The sequence below is a fragment of the Dermacentor albipictus genome, chromosome 6, assembly GCF_038994185.2.
Source record: "Dermacentor albipictus isolate Rhodes 1998 colony chromosome 6, USDA_Dalb.pri_finalv2, whole genome shotgun sequence".
Classification (NCBI taxonomy): domain Eukaryota; kingdom Metazoa; phylum Arthropoda; class Arachnida; order Ixodida; family Ixodidae; genus Dermacentor; species Dermacentor albipictus.
Genome location: NC_091826.1, coordinates 88966106 through 88993023, shown reverse-complemented (window position 1 = coordinate 88993023; position 26918 = coordinate 88966106). Strand labels below are relative to the sequence as shown.

The following is a 26918-nucleotide window of genomic DNA, read 5'->3' as shown; positions in this document are numbered from 1 at the left end:
ATTCTCGTTCTCGAAACACCTTCCCTATGTACAAACACTGCCACTAGATCTCAACCCTCTACTGATGAAGAACCCACTATAACTCCTCCCAATGTCAGTGAGAATGCCAATCATACTTGTCACCATGGAAGCTTCTCCCACTACCAGAACCGCCACAAAGCGCAAGTTTACTGATGATGGGAGAGGCACTTGGGAGGAACACGATAATCTAAGTCGTCACCTGGCCACACATTAAAAACTAACAATCGCTTTGAGGCTCTTGAAAAAGCAGCGATGCAGTACAAGCTAAGCTTGAGTTCCTTACTACTAACGTTCATAACCTCAGTAGCCATGTAAACGATAAATTTATCCAGGATGACACGCGACTTACCCAAATTGATGAGCGATTCAAACAAATTATCGAAGGACTCAATCGACTGCATGGCCGTGTCCCCTAAGCGCTCCAAAATAGTTGTGTGGCAGTGGAACTGTAGGGGCTTTTCGAAAAAGAAGGTCAGCCTGCAACAACAGGTTCGCGAGTATTTTTCGCCAACTACCCGGCAGGCAAGAAAGCAGCTAATTGCTTTTGCGAAAACAGAAGCTAAGCCATTTACGTTGTCAACCGATCGACTACGCAATAATAGCGTGCGCAATACAGTTGTTCGTTGTGTTCAATAGCAGCATACCACACTGCTTGATGTGAACAGCAGGAAGTCAAAGCCACCTGTCATCGCACCATCATTATCAATATCTTTCACAAATATCCGAAGTCTGTTGCCTAAACGCGACGATATTGCCTCATTTCTTGACTGCAGTTCAGATATTCTTGTTCTTACTGAAACATGGCAACACCCTGATATAACAGATAATGAAAAATGTCCACATGATAGCACATATAACATTTTAAGGTGTGGTCGCACCGAAAAGAGAGGTGGTGGCGTACTCCTTGATATCAAAAGAACAGTTACCTCCCAAGTTATTAATGTAGATTCCAGTATTGAGATAGTGTGGACTGAATGTCAAAGCCACAGAAGCAAGCTACTGATAGGATGTTGTTATCGTCCTCCCGATACAAACCAGTACTTTCTTGCCGAACTGCGCAATAGTATTTCTAAAGCCTTTGGGCGCTGTCAAGCTGATATCGTGTATGTTTTTGGCGACCTTAATTTTCCTTTGATAGACTGGAATAACCTATCATCCTCTTGTCATACGTCAATGGATTTCATTAATGTTATATTTAAATTTATTCCAATAATTACCCAGCCGACCCGTGACACGAACATTTTAGATTTAGTTTTCACTAACGCCCCTGAAATAGTTGCTGAAGTTGTTTCCTTAGATGGTTTTAGTGATCACAAGCTACTACAGCTTGCTCTTAACATCCCCTTGAAGTTTACAGGCGTCGCAAACAAACCCATCCGTGATTACCCATCCATGATCCAAACCCATCCATGATCCGCGATCCTAGGACAGAAGCACTTGGCTCACTAGCTCCCATTTAGAGAGTATCGACATTGGTCAAGACTTCGTAGAAATGCTTCCTAAAAAGACCAGGTCAGCTCCTCTTTACATTCCTAATGTTTACAGCAGTCTCAGCTCTAAACACCATTTCACTACCGTCTTTTCTCGTGCTAAACAGGAAGCTCGGAGAAACACACTACTCATTGTGGGCAATTTTAACGCTCCAAATCAGCTATGGGGTCACACTACGTCCACACCTAAAGGACGATCTTTAGAGACCCACATTCAGGATCATCAGCTCACTCTCCACAATGACTTCGACAAACCTGCCCGCTTTGGAAATCGTGTCTCCGAAGATACATCACGAGATCTCACCCTCATCTCTCAGGGTAACTATAATAAGAAAACCTTCAAAGCAATTTTCATAGCGATCACTACACCATTGATATTTCTGTTACCTTCGCTCACAAGCCCTTTCACACTACCTCCCAAACTTACGGATTGGGACAAATTTCGGAAAACTCTCGCAAATAATACTCCCGATTCCATACTTGATCTACAGCAATGGATCAGTCACCTCCAAACAGACGTTGACAATCATACTACAACTGTGCCACTTGGTGTTCCCTTTCAAAGAGCTGATGCCCAACTACTACGCATGTGGCAAGAGAAAGAGTCACTGTTAAAACGGTGGAAAGGACGCCGCCATAACCACACGCTTCACATCCTTGTAGCTAGACTTGATGATGGCATCGAAACAGATGTGACCCAACTAGTTAATTAACAATGGGGCCAAGTATGTGAGAGCGCACACGGTAATCTCAGTAGTAAAAGGACTCGGGAACTGCCGAGACATTTGCTTGATCCCTCGACCTCGCGCGTGCCACAGTCACTACGTCACTCAATTATTGTACAAACACAAGGATAATATTCCCCATCTTTTTTCAGGAGGTTGCGCGTTTACACCTCCCATTTACCACAACTCACGAGCATTCAGACTATGCAGGCGAGGCTAATGGACTTCTCGACACCCCATAAACAGGGACAGAAGTTCGACATGCCCTAGCTTCCGCTAAAACTACATCTGCTGCAGGTATAGACAATGTAAATTCTACTCCGAAATCTGGACGAGAAATCTATCTCTACCCTCACAGAATACTATAATCGCTGCTTCGATAACAGCTCTCTTTCGAAAGCATGGAAAACCGCTAATCTTTATTCCCAAACCCAATGAACCGTGTGATACAGCTAATCTTTGACCTATTTCCCTCTCGTCATGCTTGCGCAAAACGCTCGAACACGTCATGCTTACTCGCCCAAATAAATACACGGAAGGCAGTCAGTTACTCCTGACAGAGATGATTGGCTTTCGCCAGTCGCTCTCTCGCCAGGATGCCATGATAATGCTGAATCATGAGCTTCGTACTCCTGCTTCCCAAGATACCCAAGCTATCTTAGAACTCGACCTTCGTGGTGCATTCAATAACATAGATCATGGATCTATCTTACGTGAAATGAATGTTATTACCTGTTGTAGAAAAATGCATGACTACATACACGCATTTCTTACCAATAGTACAGCCGGCATTAGTCTCAATAATAAAATTCTTCCCGAATCACGCCCGGTAGCTTTCGCACTATCCTCAGGGATCTCTGCTCTCGCCGTTTCTATTTAACCTAGCTATGAGGCTTATTCCTTGGACGCTGGCACAAATACCGGACCTACAATATTCTCTATATGCAGAAAGGCATTACCCTATGGATTAAGGGTGGCTCGGATGGCTACATTCAAGATACCTTGCTAGAAGCTTCAGATGAAGTGGCTACGAGAGCCGGGTTCATGCACCTCGAGTGCTCGCCCGCCAAATCTGAGCTGTTACTTCTTTCCGCAAATGAACGCGATACGCCGAACATTCAGATTACCATTAACGGAAAGCGTGTTCCTGTAGTGGGAAAAATCTCTGTACTTGGCACGCACATTCAATCTAACCAACTCAATACGTTACACTTCAAACGGTTAGCGCCAGCATAGGCCAGACCACAAGGCTTATATGAAGCGTGTACAATAAGCACGGAGGTCCTCGTGAGGCAGAATGGCTAAGTCTGGTACAGGCGTTTTCTGTTAGTAGGATCACATTACCCCTTCCTTATCTATACTGAACCAGGGCCGAGGAACGATATCACAACATTCGCATTTCGCGTGTGATGCTCACAACTTGAGCTACCGCGGGAAAGTTCCACCTTTACGGCAATTTGTTTTTTTCAGCCACTTTCATTTCCCATAATTTATCGTTTCTTCATTTCATTTATCAAGCACAAGTAATTTCCCCAATGTTGTCCTTGGTGTCAGTTCGTTGGCTTCCTATGATATGACTAATAAAAATCGGCACCCTTGGTTAACTCCCTTTCTTCTCGTTTATAACTTAAACGTAGGGCATAAGACACCGATATATTGCAGAATTTTTTAGCGGCAGCACTGCTGCCATGAATACCGGAGGACTCAAGTCGAATACTGGACATAGGTGACAAAGGCACACCTCAAGAACCGGTGCTATCTCCTATGTTATTCAACATCACACTCATTGGGCTCCCGAGAAGACTCGTGAACATCTCGTGCCTACACAACTAATATGCAGATGCTATAACGCTATGGGTGACGAGTGGCAACGATGGCGAAACCAAGGAGACCCTGCAGGAAGCAAGAAATACAGTCACGACACACGCAGAGCCGAGCGGACTTCTTCCTCGTAGCAATCTGAGCTCCTACTGATCAAATCAAAATATATATAAAAGATAACAAGCCTCTAACCAACCAGGAATTGCATTGGAAATCAAATGTGTACCCCTACCGCAAGCCTCATGCCTAAGAGTACTGGGATTCTGCATAAAAAGTGACCAAAAAACGCCACAACAATCCAAAGCTTAGAGACATACGCTGAAGAAGTGTGCCGGCTTATTTCGAGAATTGCTACCAGACATACGGGCATGAAAGAGAGCAATACAATGACATTGCTACAAGCCTTTCTTATCTACCACATAATGAATAGTGCGCCATTTTTAAATTTCACGCATACCGAGAAACACATAATTGACATTATGATAACGAAAGCATTAGAACTATCAATACGCCTCCCTCTTAAGCACAGCAAACGAAAATCTATCAGGCGTAGGATTACGCATTACACTGTACTAAATTATAGAAGCATAGAAGCATCACACTGTGATCGCCTAACACACACGGAGATAGGATGGACAATACTGAAGAAGCTCGTAATACCAGACGCGAATTCAAGAGACCTATTCTACCGAAAATCAAGAACGCTTTCATAATCCGCTCGACCCCAAAGAACATGGACCCATACCTTAACGCAGAGGGACGGAAAGCAAAAGCTCAAAGACTCAACAAAGTGCTCAAAGCTCTGAACATGTGGCCTACGTTGAAGCTGCAAAGTATCCGTCACAACCAGCAATGACTCTGGCAGTTATTATAGGTGCAAAAATGGATAAAACAGCACGCTCCATACGTACCAAGCACCCCGAAGAAGGCGAAGAGGCTGCAGTAGCTTTAGCATAGGCACCAACTATTGCATCATTCATCTTCAGCGATTCCAATAAAACCTTAATTACACCAAGGTACTTATATCACCTCAAGCATACTGAATTCTCGTTAGAACAGATTCTGCCCGCAGATCTTTTCTACTTATCTGGACGCCAGGCCATGCAGAGGTAAGTGGTAACAATGGGGATTAACTTTCGTCGCCCATCCCGCTCCGGGCAAGAAATCCCCCAAGGTAACAAATGACTACTTCAGGAGAAATCCTGGAATATCGAAATTCTCGCTCCAAACACTCTCTTCCTGACAAACCATTGAACAAACATCAAGCCACTGTATCGAGACTTCTAAAAGCAAGCGCCTTCCCTACATGACTACTCATGCACCAAATACACTCAGATGCGCACTCATCACACTGTGAGACATGCAGTACACCGCGTGCATACCTCCATCACACTGTATGGAAAATGTTGATCAGCTATTAATATCGGACACAGCATAAACCACAATGCCAAAATAAAGCGTCTGAGCAGTGGGAGGCTATACTGCTCAGCGAATGCCCAGAAGGTCAGCGCTGGGTTGTTCGGCTGGAGGAGGACGCCGCTACGGTTCAAGTCCTGGTCTGCATCTGAGGGACAGAGGAGCCTTACGGGAATAGCTTCCCGGCGCCTCCGTTCCTCTTTGGAACGCAGGAGGGACTTTTGAATAAATATGTTTCATCTCTCTCTCGTATAGTACAGTAGCCCTCAACAAGTGAGCATTTGTGGCATTTCAGATCCAATAATGAATAAGCCATGGTTTCAGGATCTTCTCCGAGAGCACTATTATCTAACAGGCTGAATTTAGCTTGTGGAGCAAGTCGTTGAACATCAAAGGATGGGCAGGGACGTAGGAGCTGCTCCTGAGTCCCATCGCACCCGCACAAATTGCACCACCCACTGTCGGCCATTCTTATTCGGAATGCATAAGCATTTGTTAATGGGACGCCCAAACACAGGCGACACAGTAAAGTTGAGGAAATTCGCAAAAAATTGAGGGCTAGATAGATGCAGCATTCTAGCGGCGTGTAGCCATTGCTAAACGGTCAATCATCAGGTATGTGCACTTCAAAGAACTAAGCCCACTGCGGCAATAGGGTCTGCATTCAAAGCATTACATCAATGGTAGCCATGAAAACAGTTGAAAAGGTAAACAAAAGCTTCCATGCTATATTCAAAGCGCTCGCGCTAAAAGCAACTTCGCGTCCCGCACGTGGACGTAAAATGGCCCTCGCAAGGCGTCTAGCACCCAACAGCTAACAACTCAGATTCCGGTGAAAGTACAAAGCAGAGAACTGTCGACATATATGCGTATAACAGAGCGACTAGGTAAGAGTAGTCCGTTGTTCGCTCATGGAGAGAACTCCTCGAGGAAGTGTTTCCGGACTCCAAGCACCTGTACATTTAGGTCACGTAGACCAGGCTCAGGGCGAGGCCCGACTGCTTGAGGAAGTCGGTGTTTTGCGAACCCATTCCAGTATGCGGGAGAAATTGCATGGCCAAAACAGAACATCGGGTGCCATCGGCCGGCCGCCCGTGCGCGTGGGTGAGCTGAACAAGAGTTGCTCTCACTTTGCTTCGAAAGGACTGCACCGTAGGAGTGAGAGTTCGAACTTCTTCGCAATCTTTGGCTAACGTGCACCAACGTTTCAGTGTGGCAAGACGGCTGCTCACACACTGAGGCGGCAGTCATACTAACGATCTAGCGCTATGAACACCAACGAGCGAATCACCAGGCGTCGTCGATGGCAACCGAGATTTTGGGTCTGAGAATTGAACACGGCCTTCTCCTCGAGGAGTCACTAACGCCACCGAAAGGTACAGTCCTCTGTAACTCGTTTCTCTGTCTAGGCATTTTTTCCCGCTGTACTCGGTATCGAGCTAACTATACGAATGTTAGAGCTAATCGCCGTAACTCACTCAACGCCACTGGAAATGCATAGAGGTGTGAATGAAATGCTAGAGGCCACTGTTGTCTATTGCACAACAAGGTGTCATACTTCGGAACTGCCACAGTCTATTCACAGCTACAGATGCGGCAGCAAGAAGACCCCATAACTATTCTTTAAGGCTCACCTTTAGCGCCTCTATGATGGCACAAAGGCCGACGACGGGCAGATTATTCACGTGCAAGCTGAGCTCCCGCAAATGCTTGTCGACGCACAGTTTCGCTGCGGCGGCCATGGCGAACGTCCCTGACAGGAAGCAGGCGGGCATTCTGAGATGGACCAGCACTCCACCTACGAACATCAGCATGCAAAGTAAACGTGGTGACCAGTAAAATACTGATTGATTGCGCATGTTCGCGCTTCTTTTGCATAAAAATACGTCTAACCGAAAATATAACGTGCCTTTGATGTGGTCAAGACACATTATCTTACGTGAGAAATAACTTGTATCTGAATTTATTATTGTGCAGGCTATACGGGCTCTGCACCTGTCACATGCTAGCCGATGGTCTCGCATGCATCGCCATCAATGGCGGGAATTCGATCAGTGGCAGAAGCAAATGATAGCGAAGTGACGGATGCCCGGCACACTCCGAGTCTTCTTCGCCTGTTCTAGACAGCTCCTTCTTTCTCATTAAGCCTTAACACAATTGATCGGAACGACGAAGCAATGGCAGCAATATCTGGTTATCTCACGTGAAGGAAGATTCGTATTTATGTGCACAGCAACAGCACTAGACCTAGGTTATTTACTAAAGCTCAAGGCATGCGCGAGTTTTGATATATATATGATGCAACATTGTGGAAGGGCCCTCTATGTGAAGCAGAGGCCAAAGAAGTGTGTCGCCTCCACCGAGATGCCTTGAAGGTCCGAACACCTGGCATCGGTTCAACCCTCAGGATGCCCCTTTCCCCAGACATGGCTACGCAACGCACGGGCACGCGCGGGAAGGTCCAACCCTCATGTGCTGGTGTACGTAGTGTCGCAACACACCAAACGCCTGCTGACGCAGACACCCCTATGGGGAAACATCAACGCTGGTTTTCATTTCATTTCATTTTTTATTCGGGCAACACAAATAGAAGGTTTGCCCGCAAGGTAAGGCAAAGGGCGGGCGTAATCCTCCTGACTAAGGCCTTTACCTCGCTGGGGCAGCAGAAGTAGCGCTCTACTGATAAATCAAAGTACAACTAAGACACAAAACTTCAAAAGTATCTACAGCAAAGTTTTAAACACAATGAAAAGTATCAACTGTTTGCCAAATAGCATGTAACTAAATAAGTACAGCACAGCAAATATTAGAACATTCTGGTATTAACAAAAGCGATACATTCACAATATGACATTATTAACATTACTATTGACATGAAACGAAGAAACTTTATTAACATTCGTTAAACGCACTGTGATAAGAAAATATGTTTTGTATTGCATGTTTAAATTTGGGAATTGTTCTAGAATTTATAGCTTCTTCAAAAATGAGAGTACGTATTACATAAACACATGGTTTCATATTCGATCGTTTGCGTGCCATATTTTGTCCTTGGTTTCTTTATTACTATTGATGTGTGACGTAGGGTGTATCCTGTGTCTCTACCCAGTTAGCGAGTTGAAAATAGTTCCCTGCTGCTGGAGATCCCTTTAAAGAGCCCTATGCAGATCTTTGCTTTGTAAGAATCTCTAATATTAGTAATGTTGTAGTGCATCATCAGTATAGAAGATCCTATCTATTGTTTCGAGAAGTTCAGCAACCAAAAAGCGCGCCGTTGCAGTACTGACAATTTTCCTATATATGTTTTATTACCGTTTCCCCATACTAAGAGGCAGTACCTAAGATGCGAGTGCACAAACGAAAAGTACAATTGTATGAGAAGCCTGATGGGCACAAAGAATCGGATCCGTTGTAGCAAGCCAACAGATCGTGCAACCTTAGTGCCTACCTTATTTATGTGCTCTGTCCAGCTTAGGTTTTTGTGAACTGTAACACCCAGAAACGAAAGGATTGAGCCATGTTCAAGTTTGCGATCCAGAATACAAAAGTTTCACGTTGTAATCTGTTTGCTTAATCTTGGAATAAAAAACTGTAAATTGCATTTTTTGCATTTAAGTGAAGTTTATTTAGATAGAGCCACTCGCGAAGTCCTTGTAACCAATGGTTGCGGTAACTTCTAGTTCATGAAGGTCTGTTCTGGAAAACAAGACGTTAGTGTCATCAGCGTACATTATGATTTCCTCTGTCAGTGGAACGTTAGTTACGTCATTTATCCAAATAATAAAGGTTCTAAAATAGAGCCTTGTGGTACCCCATCATTAATCACGCTCTTTTCAGAACTGTACCCTTTCAAGGAAGTGTACTGAAATCTAGATTCAAGGTAGCTACGCATAAGTTCTAATGCTGTGACTCTAATTCCATATACATGGGGTTTTTCTAGTAATATATTATGTTTTATGCTATCAAAGGCCTTGCGAAAATCTAGGAACATTCCGATGGTAAAGTTTTTTTCTTCAATGTTATTTATAATTGTATCTCAGACTCTCAATAATGCCATTTCGGTCGATTTATTCTTCTGAAAGCCATATTGTTCATCCGAGATAACGCCTTTATCCAGAAAAATACTATTTATACGCTTATATATAATACGTTCAGCTACTTTGGAAAATACCCGCAATACCGAAATTGGTCTAATTATTCAAGTCGTTGTGTTTTCCACCCTTAAAGATTATAGCGACACGAGCTATTTTCATTGTCTGAGGAAAAATTCTACTTGATTATATACTGTTATAGATGTGCACCATGGGACCACAGAATATGTGAGCAACTGATTTAATAGGCTGGGCTTTAATGTCATCCTCGCCAGCAGCTGATTTCTTACTCAAGGAATTAAGAACAGAAAGAATCACAGTTTCAGACGTAGGCGTACGAAATATAGTCTCGTTGACGCGATGTTGTATATAAGTTCGAATATTACGTTCAGTGCAAAAAGCAGATGTGGAAGTGGAAACACCTGCTTTAACAAAATGATTAATAAATAAATTAGCTGCATCGTTAGCACAGTACGTGTCTCCATTTACAACAATTTCGTGTGGCACATTCGGCGAAGATGACCCTATTAGTTCGCGGTATATGTTCCACGTTTTATGAGCATTACTCATAGAGGCTTCAAATCGATGCGAACCGCATGAAAGACGGCCCCGTGGTATTTAGATTGGAGCTCCTGAACTAAGCTTTCATTTAACATCGCAAACATAGCTCTCCTCGCTACTTTTAATTACCTTTATGGGTTCGCTCTAATATACGACACACTCGCATTCCCGTTTCCTAACAAGATCCGAATAAAGGCGGGACCTGCTCTTGTCTAGAGCGGGCCGTACCGATTATCCATGCTGTGCTTCATGCGATGAGACAGGCGACAACACCCCCAGGGGTCGTTCCCAAAATAATTTGGCGAAAGAGACGTTCTTTCAAAACTGAAAGGTGGACAATACAAGCGCGTGCCAGCAACGTCTTGTGTCCCTAGAACATTAAGGTATAGACCGTTAGAAACATCAAGTCATCTTGCATTTCTAGTATAGACTGATTTACTAAACGTGTGGTAACGTACAGCAATGACATTGTAAAATACACTTAGGTGGAGCGATTGTCAGCCTCCCTCGTCAGGATAAACCTTCCATAGCCAAAACCCACCGCCACGTTATTCTTAACGCTTACATGATCGATTGCATGACTAAGAAATCCCATTTCAATGGGAGCAGAATGAAAAGTGTGCGAACTAGTGCGCTGCGCTTTAGTATTATTGGATAGCATTTCTAACGACTTCTTTCTCTTGCCCCCTTCTTTTCTTTCGTGTCATCTGCTTCCACGAAGTTGCCCAATGATACTGCAGAGGTCGGCCGCTCACCAAGACAGATGATAAAAAGAACGGAGAGGAAGAAGCTTTATGAAATAAGTCATGAAAACTAGCCAATGCTCACCTCCGATGAGGGAAGCGTAAGCCTTCTCTAGCCGTCGGTCAGGCTGGGCACAGTATTTGAACTCTAGGGTTTGCAGACGGATCGCGAGTGCAGGTGGCGTCACCGCTGTCACGCCGTCGCCCCAGGTGGCGCTGGTGCGGCGAGGTGGATGCAGCGTCAGAGCGGCGGCCATGGCCTCGACGTCCTCAGCACGAAAGCGGCACGATTGCAGAGACAGCAACGTCAGACTCGGACTCTGAACCACCGCTCGCAAGAACGCTGACGGGCAGCTCGTGTTGGAGCCAGCTACCTGCCACAAAAAGGGTACTTCACACGATGGGAATCGACCTGTGCAAACATCTTTTTTTTAGTGAGTATTACAAACGGAAAGAAATGGGGTAATTTTTGTCGTATTCACTGCGTCTCATGACATTACAGTGAGGGAAAGGGCAGGTAAGAACACGTTCCTTGAAGAAAGGGTCTAAAGTTCCCAGGACAAGGCAGCTAACAAAATTGTAAAATAAAAATTAGGGAAGAGGAAAACCAAGCAACACAAGCGGAAAATTATACATCTATGAACAAGAAAAGTAATGTGCCACTTCTAAGCACAGATAATCAATACGCAAGCAGAAAAGCCGAGGTTAAAAAATATATCAGCGCCACATCAACTATGTAATAAAATGTCGTTAAAAGAAATCTCAACAATAAAAATGCAACGAATTCTATTCTGATATCGCTTTAAAAAGGAAGGATATACCAAGAAAATCTGATGACATGGGTGACCATAGAATGTGGACCGATTCCATTCGGAGGCCGTTTCGTGAAATAAAGACATACGACATATTATATTGGGAAGTAATTTTTCGTCTAAGTTCTCGTCACATGTTTTAGCCCATTTTTTAGAGTTTTAGAACTCGATATTGGAGTACGGTAATTTCAAGTCTGCAGAACACACTGTTTGGAAGCGTGCAAGAGCTGGCGAAAGGAATCCCGGCAGAACTCCTTTCGCATTGAGTGTCGACATTAATGCGAATAACAATAAAGTAATGTAAAAAAATACAGTGTCTTTATTTGGAATTTGTAGTGGTCATTCTGAGATTTGCACTTATTCACACATTTAAAGTGCATGATAGCGATTCTCACATTTCTATGTGACCTACACTCTCCGGCATTTGGCCACCTTGCCATAATACTCGCTGATCAGGGTCGCCGTTAACCATGGCGGCACAGCGACGACAATAGAATGACATCAATGAAACGGCGGAGGTGGCGGGACGAGAACGCGATGAAAATTTAAAACAGTAATAATGACGTCATAACGACAGCGCGAGAATGATGACATGAGAAATGTGGGACAATGGGTAATTCATGACGGTGATGGCGTGACTAGAGTCGGATGGCGAAGATGAAATGAGGAAGCAACGACCACGAGCATATACTTAGTGCTTGAAGCTTGTAGACGACTTGGGTCAGTGGATGGACGCAGAAGGCTAGATAGATGGAAAGCTATTCTAGTAGGCTAAGAATACTAGTCGCTATAATAAAGCGGAGCGCTTGAAAATTAGTTTTACGAAACAATTTGCTAGTGCTTGGTGCGTTCTTGAAAAGTGAAAACTGAAAGTAAAGGGATATTTACTTACGCGGTTGTGACATCGTTATGGTAGTGATGAAAAGTGCTGCAATGAATGATTACAAGCGAGATAGAGCTCGTTTTACGAGTTGCCGTAGTAGCGTGGTCTTCTAGAATGCGAATAACATTCAATCAATGTGGCGATACACCCTATTGTGACCGCTGGAACACTCGTGTGATAGGCGCATATGCAACCGGGTTCCTCTCTTGCGTTTGCCTCTGATGGCGCTGCCCTATATAGCACGTGGGCAATTCTATTCGTACAAGATTGTCTTAACATACATGTGGCGGGTTCGGTTCCGCCCAGCGGAGGCTGAACTTCAAAGATTTCATAATCATTGAAGAGCGGTGTATGTCCAGTGGCATATACCTTGTGACCCAAACTGGTACCAAACAGGTTCATTGAAGAGCACTACATACCCAGTGTTACATTGCCAATCACCCAACTTTACGGGAAAGAGGGTCATTCAAGAGTGGCGCATACCCAGGCGCACATACGCAGTGACTCTAGCTAGTCAAATTAATTTCTAACCTGGTTCCCTCGGCACAGGAGCTCGCTCCACTCATCTGACCAAGATCTTTCCAGTGACGCAAGATGGCGGGAAGGTCGCTAGGCGCAGACATATAGATACATACATAGAAGCAGACACATCGCAAACGAAGAAAGATAAATGTGTGGGAGCGTCGAGTGACCATATTGAAACCTAGTCACGAAAAATAAATGAAAGGCTCATGGACGCGTGATGCGGAAGCCGTCATTTCTAGCCGCTCAGTGCGTGCGGAGTGTAGAGGAGAGTAGACCAAGGAGTACGCGGGGATGGTGGATTGTGAAGAATGCAGCAGCAAATGCTATCAGACAGTGTCTTGGATAAGCGAGGGAACCACATAGGGCCTCAGGGACTAATTCCCAAGAGTTACCGTGCAGATAACCCCCCTCCCCCCCAGAGAAGAAAATTTGCGTCAGAGGAGGCTGGCTTGCCGAGGTTAGCTGCCAGTCACTGTGCGCTCACCGCACTTTTTACAGAGAAGCTGTTTACCTCTATCCACTGAATGCATCTCCCTCATACGGTCCCAGGGGGGAGGGGAGTACCTTGGCTGGCTTACGCCCGTATATGCGACAGGTATGTGTGCGCCGACCTCCGACATAGTGCAATACCGGACATACGTCCCCAGTAGGGCACCCTGGATGGCTCACGTCCGTATTACGGCGCGTGAAAAGGAATCCGTGGGCCGATTCCGGAGATAGTGGTATACCGGACCAACCCGCGGCAGAGGGGAAGCCGGCTTCGAGCACTGCGCCAACTTCTAGACATGTGTTTAATATCTTGAGTAGAAAAAGAATCACGCGTATTCTGTGTTGTAGAGAAACAGTAATAGATATATATGCATTTATTAGGGACCTATTAGGAAGTGCCCATAGTGTAGCAAGTTTGCCTGCATGCCAATTATTTCGTTTTAATTCCTGTTTGACGAATAATGACAGGTAGAAAGAGTGTGCCGGCGGTGCCTGTGCACGTGGTGTGCGCTTCTATGGTTATAATGCCGCGCGCGTCGGAGGTGCCGACGCGGATGCAACAGTGGTTGCATCCACGTGCATGGGAGGTGCATAGGAGGTGCGGTGACAGCGGCGGCCCTTGTGCGCCTCTGTACGTGCGGCAATTGCAGTAATGAGTGACAGTCCTGTTGCTTCCGCAGACGGACCGCGGTTTCCAATTGCTCAGCGTCCAGCACAACTTTCGAGAATGACGAGGTGGGCCGACCTTTCAAGAGTGAATCGTATATTCATCCAAAGTCGGCGGTGTATATAGATTTCGCGCGCAAACTTTGGTCCCATGGAGGAAAGAAAGTTATACTCCGGTCAACTAATGAGGTTGTTAAGCTCTTGGGGCCGCAACATTCATATAGAGACAGATTAGCAGCGAAGCTGTTTAGGCTGCATTCATGGGCTGCATACATTATGAATAATGTTTTTTTTAATACGGTACCACCCTACGCTGACACAAACACAGCACGGCCAGCTAAATGACCAGTGCCATGATGTCAGTCGTCAGCTGCCTCGAGCGCCACCCAGCACGACTTCCACACGAAAGAGGGCCAATGCCCAGTGCAGACAAAACGGAAAGCCCAAGGGGGAATTTAGCGGGAGCTGTAACTGAGATGACAGCATTTACAAAACCTGAGAAACTCGGATGGCGTCGATCCCATGCTCCACCTTTTTTTTTATGCACTCGAGCGATGTACGTGGTGCATCGAATAGTGTTGCTACCGTCACCGCGATTTTAACGATGTTTTACAACGAAGCATGTATATGGCTATGATCCGGGGTTTCTTGGCATCTGTGAGCAGAAACCATCATTATGTGGACCGAACCCCGTGATTGTGCCGATAGGCTCCAATCTCAATGCCGCATACCCCTGTGGGCTCTGGGACCTGTAACGCACCCTTGAGCTATCTTTGTTGAACACGGACTCAAAGAGGTTCCAGACACAAAAGTGATAACCGATGTTTCTAAAAAAAAAGAAGTTTTACAACTTTTTCAAAAAGGACTTCAGAAATTAGTGGCGCCAACAGCGCGAAGGTGCTCGTGCAACTACTCGCGCGTTTGTGTTTGTATTCAGAGCTGGCTCCGTTGCGCTCATCATTCCAGCGGAGTTCAGTTCTATGGTGGTAATGGGGACGCCGCGTTTACGGGCGCATGAACCATCCATTGTCTTACGCAACGGACACACTTATTAACGGAAGTCATATGCAAATGTGTGTGCGTACCTATATTGTCAAGATGACAACAGATCAGGACAATAAATATGTCGTACAGTCGTCAAGTTCAGTGTCACCTGAGTGTCATGCGCTGAACACCTTCGCCGGCCATCCATCTTCACAAAGTAAAATGGTTCATCAATGTTTTCTACATAGGCAAACTTAACTCAGCGCCAAATATACATTTTTGCTTAGGGCTCGCACAAAGGCACACTAAAATTCTACACAGTCAGGATTACTGGGATGCAGACTCACCGGGATTCCAGTTGACCAGGCTTAATTGAACTCAATTAGGCTCACCAGAATTTGACTCGGCCGGGCTCACTAGCACTCACATTTACTGAACACTCTAATGGGGCAGTCCGAGTCGGAGCGAGTGAACTGATGGGCGAGTTTGGACCCCTATATTAGGTTTTGAATGATTGACGACTGTGATCGCCGCTACAGTTGTGTTTTGTAGGTCACTTGTTTTTCTAGGCGCAAGTTCGCCCAATAAGAAGTACGATTGGTTACACAGTTTGGCAGCCTTTTCCTCACGGTCACCACATAATGGCAATAAATGGAAGAACTATAAAGTCAAATAATAAATCGACATACCTTTATGCAGTATCTCTTAAAAATAGTATTTTTAAAAAATTTTGTAGCAGGACATTGATTAGTACAGAAAACGAACGCTGAGCTATATCTTCCTAAATTTCGCACTGCAAGCGTAGCCCCTGTATCTAAATGTAACGTCATGGACTTTGATTTAACTTTTTGTACTCGGGCCATTTTGGAGCCTGTAAATGCTATGGAAACTTTCCAATAGCAGACTTTGGCTCATCTCGAATACAATGTAGTCCATTTTTACCGGAGGATTTTGGCTAGGCCGAGCAGGCTTCGTCCACGTCAGGGCGTCTCAGTGAGCTGAGACGGGAACGTCAAGCTTGCGTGCCCACCCGAGTGTCTTTTCCGCCTGACCAAACCTTCTGTCACAATACGAGTGGCTTCTGTGGCATTATAAAGTCGTTTCTATTACTACAGAAGTCATGAAGGGACGATGCAGGTGAACTTTCACTTTCCTTGTGCGTCGCCGTAGAGAACACAAATGCGATAGGACGGCGCCCGACCCTTCGTAGAATGTAGGTGCGAGAGAAAGCATTCGAGTGTGTAAAATCAGTGACAATCATTCTAGAGTCAGCGCGGTGAAATCTGACTCTAGAATGGTGGATTCGCGCCGTCTTCCTGCGTGCTCAGCGCTGGATATCAACTGTTCAACCTCTAGCCCAGCCGCGGCTAGGCATGGTGCGGCTCCCTGTATACGAGGCTCGCCGTCCCATACTGGAATAATTCTGCGGCGGGCGCAACGCTCACGCTAGCCGAGATGGCTGGTGGCTTCTTGCGCGATGTCCGCTTGCGGGCGCGCGGAGTGTTTGATATTGTGTATTCTCATGTTTCGGAGACTCATTGGAGCGAGAGGCCACACGAAGAGATCACTCGCCGCTGGCGGTGTTCATCATGCCAGAGTAAGGTCCCTAAATAAAACAGGGATCTTACGTGAGTACTGTGATAGGGCAGGTTTGTGGTCATCGAGTGAGATCCGTTCACATTTCCCTGTGTGCGCTTGACGCCATGGCTGCGGCTTTAATTAGTAAACGAATGTTTAAAAACAAAGGAAATTGTGAAGTTCTTACCAACGATAAAATTACGAACATCCCTTTCTGTAGTCTAACGTCAGCTTTTCAACTTTCGGGCGAAATTGCGACACTTATTCTTTTTCATAATACCGCTAAACTTACTTCTCTTTTAAGTGTACCTTTAAATAAAACTTCGTATCCTTGTTTGCCTTACGTAGAGATTCTCGAGGGCGACGTGGGTTCGCACGACGTTTGCGAGAGCCCGGCCTTCTCGTGCCAACAGAAATGGCTCTTGTAACCGCAGGCACTTGACTGTACGGTTTCTTGCCAGCGAATCCAGGAACACACCGGCGTTCTCCTCGGCAACCTGCACGTGCAATGTAGTGCGTTACAGAGTGCTCCAATGCTCCAGGGTGTTACAATTATACCGAGGAGATTTAGGCATTCTACGCGCCATTCTAAAGATATATATCTAGGCAGAGATGGACGCAAGGCAGCGCTAGAATATCCAATGACTTTTTTCTGCTTTGCATAGAAGACTCATGGGGTGCGCTAAATTTTCTCACTCCTGTCACTGTAGGCGTGCGACCATAATACATTGGCATGCCCATAAGTTTAAAGAGACAGCGAAGAGAAAATTGATTTGTAAACCATCCTCTTATAATATCAACAACACCACTGTTATACCGAGAATGCGATAAGAGTGGCAATAAGAGAACGCGACAAGAGTGAAAAACGGGTGGTGATGCCACCCTAAAATTCTAACGCCAGCCCACCGCGATGTCCGTAAGTCTCGACAGCATCTGCAACGTCTTAGTCAATTCTTTATTGGTAAAGATAGACGATATTGTGTTCTAAAGGAGCAAAGGGTGAAACATTACAAGTTTCGGGAACTTTCAATGAGCCGAACCCGGTCCAAGTAGAAAAATATGTGTTGAAATCCCGGACCTCACACTGACGCAACAGCTGTGTGGTGTCGGCGCGAAATTCAAAAGCTTAGACCGTGACTGCGATAAGCAACCTACTACAGCGACGTTAAAGACCACCAGAGTACTCGAACAATACATCATCATTCCAAGCTAATGCAGCGTTTCGCTTTACTGCTCCTTTAAATATAGGCCGACATTTTCGGCTGTTTACATATAACCAAGCTTTAATAACGTAAATAGTTATAATAAGGCATACATAGCTGCAAGTCACGAAACAGTAGCACCTGCATAGTTTACATACATTAAAGTTTGGTATAGGAAATTTGAATATCTTTCTTGAAATGACGTAGCAAGAAATTGCCGCATGCCAGAATTTAGCGAAAATAAACCTTAAAAGGTGGCTGCTTGCTTTCAACGCTAGAATCGTTCGTATCTATCGCTAACGATTGGTTGGGGACTACCTAACGTCAAAAACAAATAAAAAATCTGGTAGTCTGTATACAAGCTTTTCAATGACCTTCCTTTCTACAGTGTTTCCGTCTTGTGTAACGATACCTATAGATTACTTGCCGGCAACGCACAATGAGAGGCGTTTTTTTCTCTGTATTTCGTAAACATGGTAAGTCAGCTTACACGGCCCAGAGTTCGCAACCCTAATAGGATTGAAAATTAAGGGAAAATGAGACATCCACCTAATCGTAGAAATCGCTACAAAGAATTGCTACACTGCTACAGCGCTTCGACTTCGCCCTGCTGTCTGCTAGCCGCTTGGTTAGCTCAGATGGTAGAGCAGTTGCCCCGGAAAGGCGGTGGTTCCGGGTTCGAGTCCCAGACCAGGACGAACTTTTCTTCAACTGTGAGACTATTCGAGGAACCGGCGTGGGTTTATTTGTAGCAAATTCTGTGATTTCGTGGATGTCTCATTTTTGTTTAATTACTTCACTTTGCCGGTTTCCGCAGAACTGTTATGTTAGGATTGAAAACTATTTTGTTCTGAGGGCCTCCTTGTGCAACGAAAACAAGCGCCGACAAAAGGAAGCTGCTCACTTTCTCTTTCTACTGAGCAATCATTCTTACACCTTAGAATTGACTTGTCCAGCGCAAAAAACAATATGGTCCACAGAAAAGCACACGCGGATAGCGCTGACTCAACTAAATATTTATTAAACGTTATGTAAACAGGAATGTGAATGGATATGCTCAAGAGAAGCCGAGACAGCGACGAAAAGAGGTAGCATCTTAAGCTTGTTTTTCAATAATTTGATCTCCTCATTGCTTAGGGTGATCGACTGCTTGCTGACGCCCTTCGTACTGTTCTCGCTAGTGGGATAAGTCTCCAGGAATATTCCTTTTGTTTATGTCTCTGCGTCCGTCTAAGATCACCGTCTTATTAAACTCGCAATTATGATTCGCGCAGTGGGATACTATGTACGAAAAAAAAGATATTTTAGAATTCTCTCTGGTGCTCTCGTAATCCGACGTTGCCACACCTAGTCTGTCATTGCCGCAGGACAAACGGATCTGGTGGTTGTCGCACAGAGAATGAACGGGCTTCCGTGTAGGACAGCAGACTTATTGTTTTTAAATTCGCCTTCTGCTCGTTGCTTGACACGTGCTTAAACGCTTTGCAGTTTATTGAGAGCTGTGAAAACGACGTTCACACAATATGGGGATGCGCAATTGCTTAAGTTGTGTTGTGTGCAAGCTCGTGAACATATGGCAGTGAGACGTGCTGATCTTGCCTATCTTTTCCTTGGTCTTCGTGCCTGCCAGATCCCTTGATCCATCGTGCCACCTTGTCACAGGGCCTAGTTACAATGTAGTGTGGATACCCGGCATTTTCTAATGTCTCAATCTGGGCAGAGACACTGCTGCACACCGTGTAAACATTGATTTTGACACGGCCGCTCCTATCGTAGATAGAGATATCGTCCTCAATTACTTTGCGTTGACCGTGGTGTGGAATAAGAGTTGCTTCTGCGTCCTAGGTAGGCGATAAGGAGATCGAATTTCGCAAGGACACGCACAAGCGGCAGACAGATCGCGTCGCCTTTCAGATTTTCGCTTTTCTGTTGCGCAAGCTCATTGCCGTTCGCGTTGGCATCGTGTTCAACAAATGGTCAGTTGACAGTAACAGCGCTGTCTGCGTGTGCTTCTCTGTCACCCATGTTTTCTACGCTCGATATTGGGATTAAAAAATGAATCGAGACTTACTAGCTCGGCTGTCGGTTCTGTTATAAACCATCGCACCGCCAAAAGCAAACGTGCAACAGCTGCAGCAGAAGAACGTGTTTGAGCCGTAGCTTCAGTCGTTTAGTAAAGATACCTTCAAAAGCCTGAATACTTACAGTGATGCGGCTGAAGTGGACGGCGCAAAGTGCAGTGCTGTTCTCCACGTAGCGTCCGAGCGTACGCGCAACACTCGCGTCGAAGTGTGCATCCTCGACTTTGAGGGTGTGCAGGTTCTTCAGACTGGCGACCGAGCGTGACCACATGTTTATCTCCTGCAAATACCGATGATATCGGTCGCCTGGGTAGACCTGTGAAAGCCAAGGAAGGAAGTGAGGGATATGGCGACTATGTAGCGCTTCTTGAAGGTACAGCGTTTACTACCAAAAGTGCCAGAGAGAACGCTGCGGTGTATATATTGAACGAGCTCAGAAAAACCGCCTCACACAGGCTAGCGGGCGCTTGGATAAATGGACCTATTTTCGTCGAAGACGTCATTGTCATGCTTGGCGTATTAGTTGGCCCATTAAAGCTAGCACGCTAAGGAGGACAAGGCTTCTTTTTACAAAGGAAGGTCCACATATTGGAACGACGGCCAACTTGTCTGAGAGTGTGTCGCCCCTGCTTCCTTGCAACTTATACAGCTGTACACTATACAGCTGTTTATATACTTATACAACGGCACAACTCATACAACTTTGGAAAAACACGTAAACCTATGAAAACGTTGGCCCGCCTTTTTAAAGCAGTTTACCCCTTTTACGTAACTTCTATAAAACAGTCGGTCCCCATCTCAACCTCTCTAACTCGAGAGTTTCAGCCGAACTACCTCAGGAATGAATGTTAATACATGACCTGTCAGATCTCAGCACGTCTGGCCTAAGTTTACTACTATTCCTCTACCTATACTGGCTCAACTTTCAAAGCAGTGCCACTTTTCCAATCACTGAAATCAAGAAAGTTTTGCATACATGTATTACGACCGCGAGTGTTCTCGTTTTCAACCTTGTATTCTGTTAAAAGTGATCAACAAAGTTACAAAATCGTTTGAAGCCAGAAGAACATATTTCGTGCAAATTCGCGTTATACTGCTTATGCAGGTTGAGCCGGCCAGCCTACAACTCCCATGGTCATTAGCGCCACAACTTGGTCTAGTAATTATAGAAAGAACCTATGCGTGAAGTCAGAGTTTCTCAATATATCACGTAAGAGTGAGAGCTGCCGCTGTGCCACTGCTGTATGCATAGAAATGCAGGGATGTAGGGACTTCGGATCGACTTTGTTCTTGCAGAGCCAGGATACCTTGATTGATGATTGATGTTTATTGGCGCAAGGGCATATAAGGCCAAACAACGCCAGGACATATGGTATGGTTTAGTAAAATTGTGAGTTTAGAACTATGACTTAAAATAAAGGCTGTATAGAGGCCCACACGTAAGATATATCCTTAAACACTAGTGGATGAATCCTAAAATAATGACTAAGATACATATAAGGCATTAAATGCATTTGCTATAGGCACACAGGTTAAATTATTCTGGATTTTCTGAGTCCCTTGCTGTACAGTTCTTGCTTCCGCAAGAAGTGCAAGAGCTCAGACATACTTTTGTGCATCAGATGGTGCCTCACCTGTGAGGCACAATCTTATGGTTTGGTCTTAAAGGTTTGGTTTGGATGGTATGAGATCATGTCGAGAAAGTTAGCTTGTGCAAGATAATTAAGCACTCTTTAAAGTTAAAAAATGCATCCTCTAATAAGAACATCGAGGGATGGGGGGTATATGGTGCGAGTCGAGTTCTCTAAAATCAGCCAATCGGTCTCGGTGAAGTTCAGGACATTGAATGAGGACATGTAGGACGGTTAGGCTCTTACTGTAGCGTGTGCACGTCGATGGGTCAGTTTCTGTGAAGAGGTATTTGTGTGTGTCATAAGTATGTCCTATTCTGAGTAGTGCCAGGGTGACTTCGGTGGGTCTATCAAGCTTCAGTGGAAAAGGTTTGGTTAATTGCGGCTTCAGCAGGAGCAGCTTATTTTCAACTGCCTTGTCCCACTGAGCTTGGCAATGATTATGGAGTGCCTTTCGTTCCGCAGGTTTCATATCTACACCAGGTACTCAGCTTACATCAATTGTATCTCGATGAGCCGCTTCCCCAGCATTTTTGTCCGCCATTTCATTGCCTGCGATCCCAGAGTGGCCTGGCACCCAGCATACAACAAGAGCAAGGTTTTGTTTGTACGCTACGTGAATGTGTTTAAGGAGCTGGTTGATTGCAGGGTTTCGGCTTGCTTTGCCACAGGACAGGGCTATGACAACGCTTAAGGAATCTGTATATTATAGACTTTTGTATCTTTTTCTGTACTATGTAGTCAACAGTGATCAGAATACCGTACGCTTCCGCTGTAAAGATGCTACTATGGTTATGCAAGGTTTTAGAGTTGGAGAAGTTTGGGCCATGGGCTGCGCATCATACCGAAGTTGCAGACTTTCAAGCATCAGTGAAAAATGCAATAGATCTGTACTTGTCTTCAAGAGCCATGAAATGTTGCTGGATGAGGGCACTTGGACAACTTTTTTTCTTAAGCTCTCTAAAGGACAAGCCACTAGTGACTGGACATTTCCCCCAAGGTGGGATGGATTCAGCATAGTCACTTTCCTGTAGATCTGTGAAAAATATTGCAAGTTTTTTCGCAACAGATTTTACCGCTAATGGGAACGGCGGGGCGTGAGAAGGCTGGTTTAAGTACAACTAATTTGTGGACAGATCATTTATGAGTGCTTTGCATGGATGATGTTTTAGCGACATCGTTTTTATTGCATAGGTGACTCCGAGATATGCACGCTGATAAGCCAATGGCCACTGATCTGACTCTGCATAGAGACTTTGGACAGGGCTCGTACGAAAGGCACCAAGCGCTAGGCGGATACTTAAGCGATAGATAGGATCGAGTAGCTTAAGTGCTGTCTTTGAAGCCGACTGATAAACAATACATCCATAGTGTATGCGTGACAACACAAGGCTTTTAAAAAGATAGGAGATGGCGCCTATCTGTTCCCCACGACTGGTGAGAAAATCTTTAAAAGGTTGATTGTTTTAACACATTTCAGCTTCCATTCTTAAATGCTGTGTGAAGGTTGGCTTAGTATCGAAGATTACACCCAACAATTCTTGTTCTTTTATAATTACCAGGCTTCTCCCATTCATCGTAATGCAAGTGTCAGGACATACCCCTCTTCGTCGCGAAAACAGCATACACGTAGTCTTATCTGCACTGAATTTAAACCCGTTTTCCTCTGCCCATTCGGCGAGCCGATTAATAGTTAACTGTATCTGGCGTTCACAAATGAACAGATTGCAAGATTTAAAGCTGACTTGGATGTTGTCCACATAGAATAAGACACCATGGATGGTATAGCAGAGCGGAGAGAGGTAATTTTAATTAGGAAAAGTGTGCAACTTAGCATTCCTCCCTGTGGTACACCGTTTTCTTGAACAGAAGTGCGTGAAAGTACACTGCCAATTCTTACGCGGAACTTCCTTTCAGATAGGTAATTCTGCAGGAACTTCAGCATATTACCACTCATTCCATAGTACGCCAGGTCTTGCAGAATACCGTATCGCCAGCCGGTATAATGCGCCTTCTCAAGATAAATGAATACAGATAGACAGTATTGGCCGTGTAGAAATTCATCACGTATATAGGACCCAACGAGGACAAGATTATCGGTTGTAGACCTTGCTCTTCGGAAGCCAGATTGTTGAGGGTCCAATATACTATTTTATTCCTAAAAGAACACAAGGCGACGGTTAATCATTTTTTTTCAAAAACTTTAAGTAAACAGCTTGTGAGTGCAATTGGTCTGTAACTGTTAACTAAGGAAGGGTCTTTGCCGTGTTTGAGTATTGGCAGGACTATTGCCTCCTTCCAAGAAGGTATATGAGCAGTTGCAAAAATATTATTATAGAGACCACAGATGCAGTTTAGGGTCTCAGAAGGCAGATTCTTGATTACATCATATGTTATTGTGTCAGAACCTGGAGCCGAGCTGCCACAAGAGCCTAGGGCAAGCTTGAGTTCATGGATTGTTAGTGGTTTTCTGTATCCTGCTGATGACAACTTGTTTGGACGCAGAGGGATATTTTCAGCTAGGTTTTTATGGTGTAAGAACTTTCCGTATAATTTTCGGAGCTAGATACCCTCTGAAAGTGTTCACAAAGGGTTTTTGCTTGATCTTCTATAGTATCGCCGGAGCCAGTGACGAGAGGAAAAGGATTTGGGCGTTGCAATTTTAGTTTACGTACTCTATTATACACTTTGCTAAAATCCTTGTATGAGTTTATCGAGGATAGGTAGGGTGTCCAGCTTTCTCTTTTCGATACTCGGCGGATACGGCGGCCATTTGCTTTGCACCGCTTAAGTTCTATTAAATTTTCTGTGGTTGGTTAGCGTGAAAATCTACTCCATGCTTTGTTCTGGCGTTTGTTTGCAGTTTCAGTCTGTTCCACTACGGTTTTGGATAGACTTTAGCTGTGCAGGACTGAGGTATGCAGTTTTCAGCAGAACAGAGGGTATGTTCAGCGATGTAGGTGGTCAGTTCCTCTACACTTAGGTGGTGCACATCTTCCAGGCACAGTTTACATAGGCTTCTAAATTTTGACCAGTCTGCACTTTGAAGTTCCCACTTTTTGGGGTAAGCTGGTACATCGTGCCAATGTGTGGTTTCTAGGAGTGTTGGGAAATGATCGCTACCATATGGATTACTGATAACTCTCCATTCCAGGTAAGGAAGATGGGATGCTGACCCTATGGCTAAATCTATACATGAATAGGTGTGTGTGGAACTGTAAAAGGTTGGCTCTGCCGTACTAAGTAGACAGGCCCCAGAAGAAAGAAGGAACTTTTCTATAGCCCGTCCTCTTGCATCGCACCTTGATGCACTCCAAAATGGGCTGCAATGTCAAACCGTTCATGAGGCGGTATATATATGGAGCAAATAGTTATAAGTTGGTTGAACATTATAGCCTGAACAGCCACTGCTTCAAATGAACTATGAAGTGATACATGCTGGAATGCGACTGACTTTTGGGCTATGATTGCCAGACCACCTGTAGAAGAATCACCAATATTTCTATCTTTACGGAGTTCTTGTGTGTAGACTTTAAATGTGTTTCTTGAGCATAGAACAGTCGTGGCTGATATTCCTCTAGCAGACCTGTGACATCTAGATTCTTAGATAGGCCCCTGGCATTCCACTGAATTATTTGTGTAGCCATATCGAGGAAGATTTTTGTTGTCTGTGTTCAAGAGCCCCTGTTAAAAATAGATAAATATGTATACAAGGATGGTAACCGCTTAGGTTACCGGTCCCTTTTTTTGAGCAGTTACATGTTTTTTATCTCGTCTAGCGCGCTCTTCAGAGCGCTGATCTTACGGCATCGATGACGCCGGGGATCTTTGTTCGACCTCCATAACCTTCTCGGAGGCGCTGGAGGGTCGTGAACTAGGCGCTGAAGCTTGCGTCCCAGGCCGTGGAGTTCGGATTAGCTTTGGGACCTGCGGAACCGAGGTCGGCAGGCCCACCTTCGATGTTGATGGAGCTCCCACCAGCTTGCTGCTGCCACCAGGGGCGCAGTAGTGATTACCGGACCACTATCAATGGCCGCGGTAGACTCCCGAGGGATATGTGACGCTGCCTCCTCACCACCCCCCCCCTATACGCCACCTCGGGAAAGCTTGTGTGATCCAAGCATGAAAGAATTTTCCTTGCTTCGTGAAATGTTATCTGTTATTTGACTTTTACTGCAATGATTTCTTTTCCTTCCTTCCATTTAGGGCATGTCCTGGAGTAGGCTGGATGTCTTCCTTCACAATTCACACAATGTGGAGATTAGTTGCAGGTGTGATCGATGTTCGTTCGAGCTGCATTTCGCGCAATTCTGCCTTCCTCGGCATGTCTGGGATCCGTGCCCATACCTCTGGCGCTTAAAGCACCATCGAGGATTTCGGATGTATGGCCTAACACGCACTTTGATGTAGCTTGCATCTAATGTACTAGGCAGAACACTGGTACCAAATGTTAATAAAATGTGCTTTGTTTGCAGTTGTTCGTTATTCCTGCGGATTAGGATTCTTTCTACTTTGATGACATTTTGGTCCTGAAAACCTTCAAACAGCTCTTCGTTACTAAGCTCCAAGAAGTCGTCTTCAGAAATTACTCTACGGCTCGTATTCATGGTTCGATGTACCGACACAGTGACTGCTACATCGCCAATGCACTTCAAGTCATTCATTTTATCTTATTGGGTTTTATCTTTCAATTAAACTAGCAGGTCTCCATTGGACATCTTTGTGGCCAGGTCTTATCGTGTTTGCGAGGTACTTCGCCAAATTGAAGGGGGAGAATTTTCGCATGCGTGTGTTGCCTTCACTGTGTATGACGTGGTACTTAGGGAAGTGCTCCTCATTGTTCTTCAAGAAGAATTGGAAGCTTGAATCGGTGCGCCCTCTTTTCAGAGGGCGATCAAGGGATAGTGGTTTACTTCGAAGCCATATAGGGGTCTTGAGTTCAGCAGCAGCGCCAACCGCCCACCACCGAGCCCAACATTGGGACGGAGCAGATCCTACGAGTAAGACAAGCTCTCGCCAGTTGTACAGTGCTACTATAAGCCAATCGGAGTACCCAAGGTTAGCCACCCACACAAGGTTAAGCCTCGCTGCCAGGAAAGTAGGAAGTAAATAGAAGAGAGGACAAGACAGGAAAGATTGAAAGGAAGAGAGAAAGACGCATAAGAGAGGGACAGTAAAAGGCAACTACGATTTCCCCCG

At 45.0% G+C, this 26918-nt stretch overlaps 1 protein-coding gene across 3 annotated transcripts in view; it reads right to left on the bottom strand.

Moving 5' to 3' along the window:
• Nucleotides 1–26918, bottom strand: part of LOC139061286 (uncharacterized) — a 66202-nt gene that overhangs the window by 18037 nt on the left and 21247 nt on the right. For 2 of the 3 annotated variants that reach the window (XM_070541013.1, XM_070541014.1), the window contains exons 5-8: nucleotides 20213–20404; nucleotides 17150–17302; nucleotides 10954–11242; nucleotides 7108–7271 (exon numbers count right to left, since the gene is read on the bottom strand). In XM_070541013.1, the coding sequence (XP_070397114.1) occupies nucleotides 7108–7271; nucleotides 10954–11242; nucleotides 17150–17302; nucleotides 20213–20404 (798 nt within the window). Of the gene's footprint in view, nucleotides 1–7107; nucleotides 7272–10953; nucleotides 11243–17114; nucleotides 17303–20212; nucleotides 20405–26918 lie in introns of all 3 variants that reach the window. The other variant, XM_070541015.1, reaches the window with a different exon arrangement.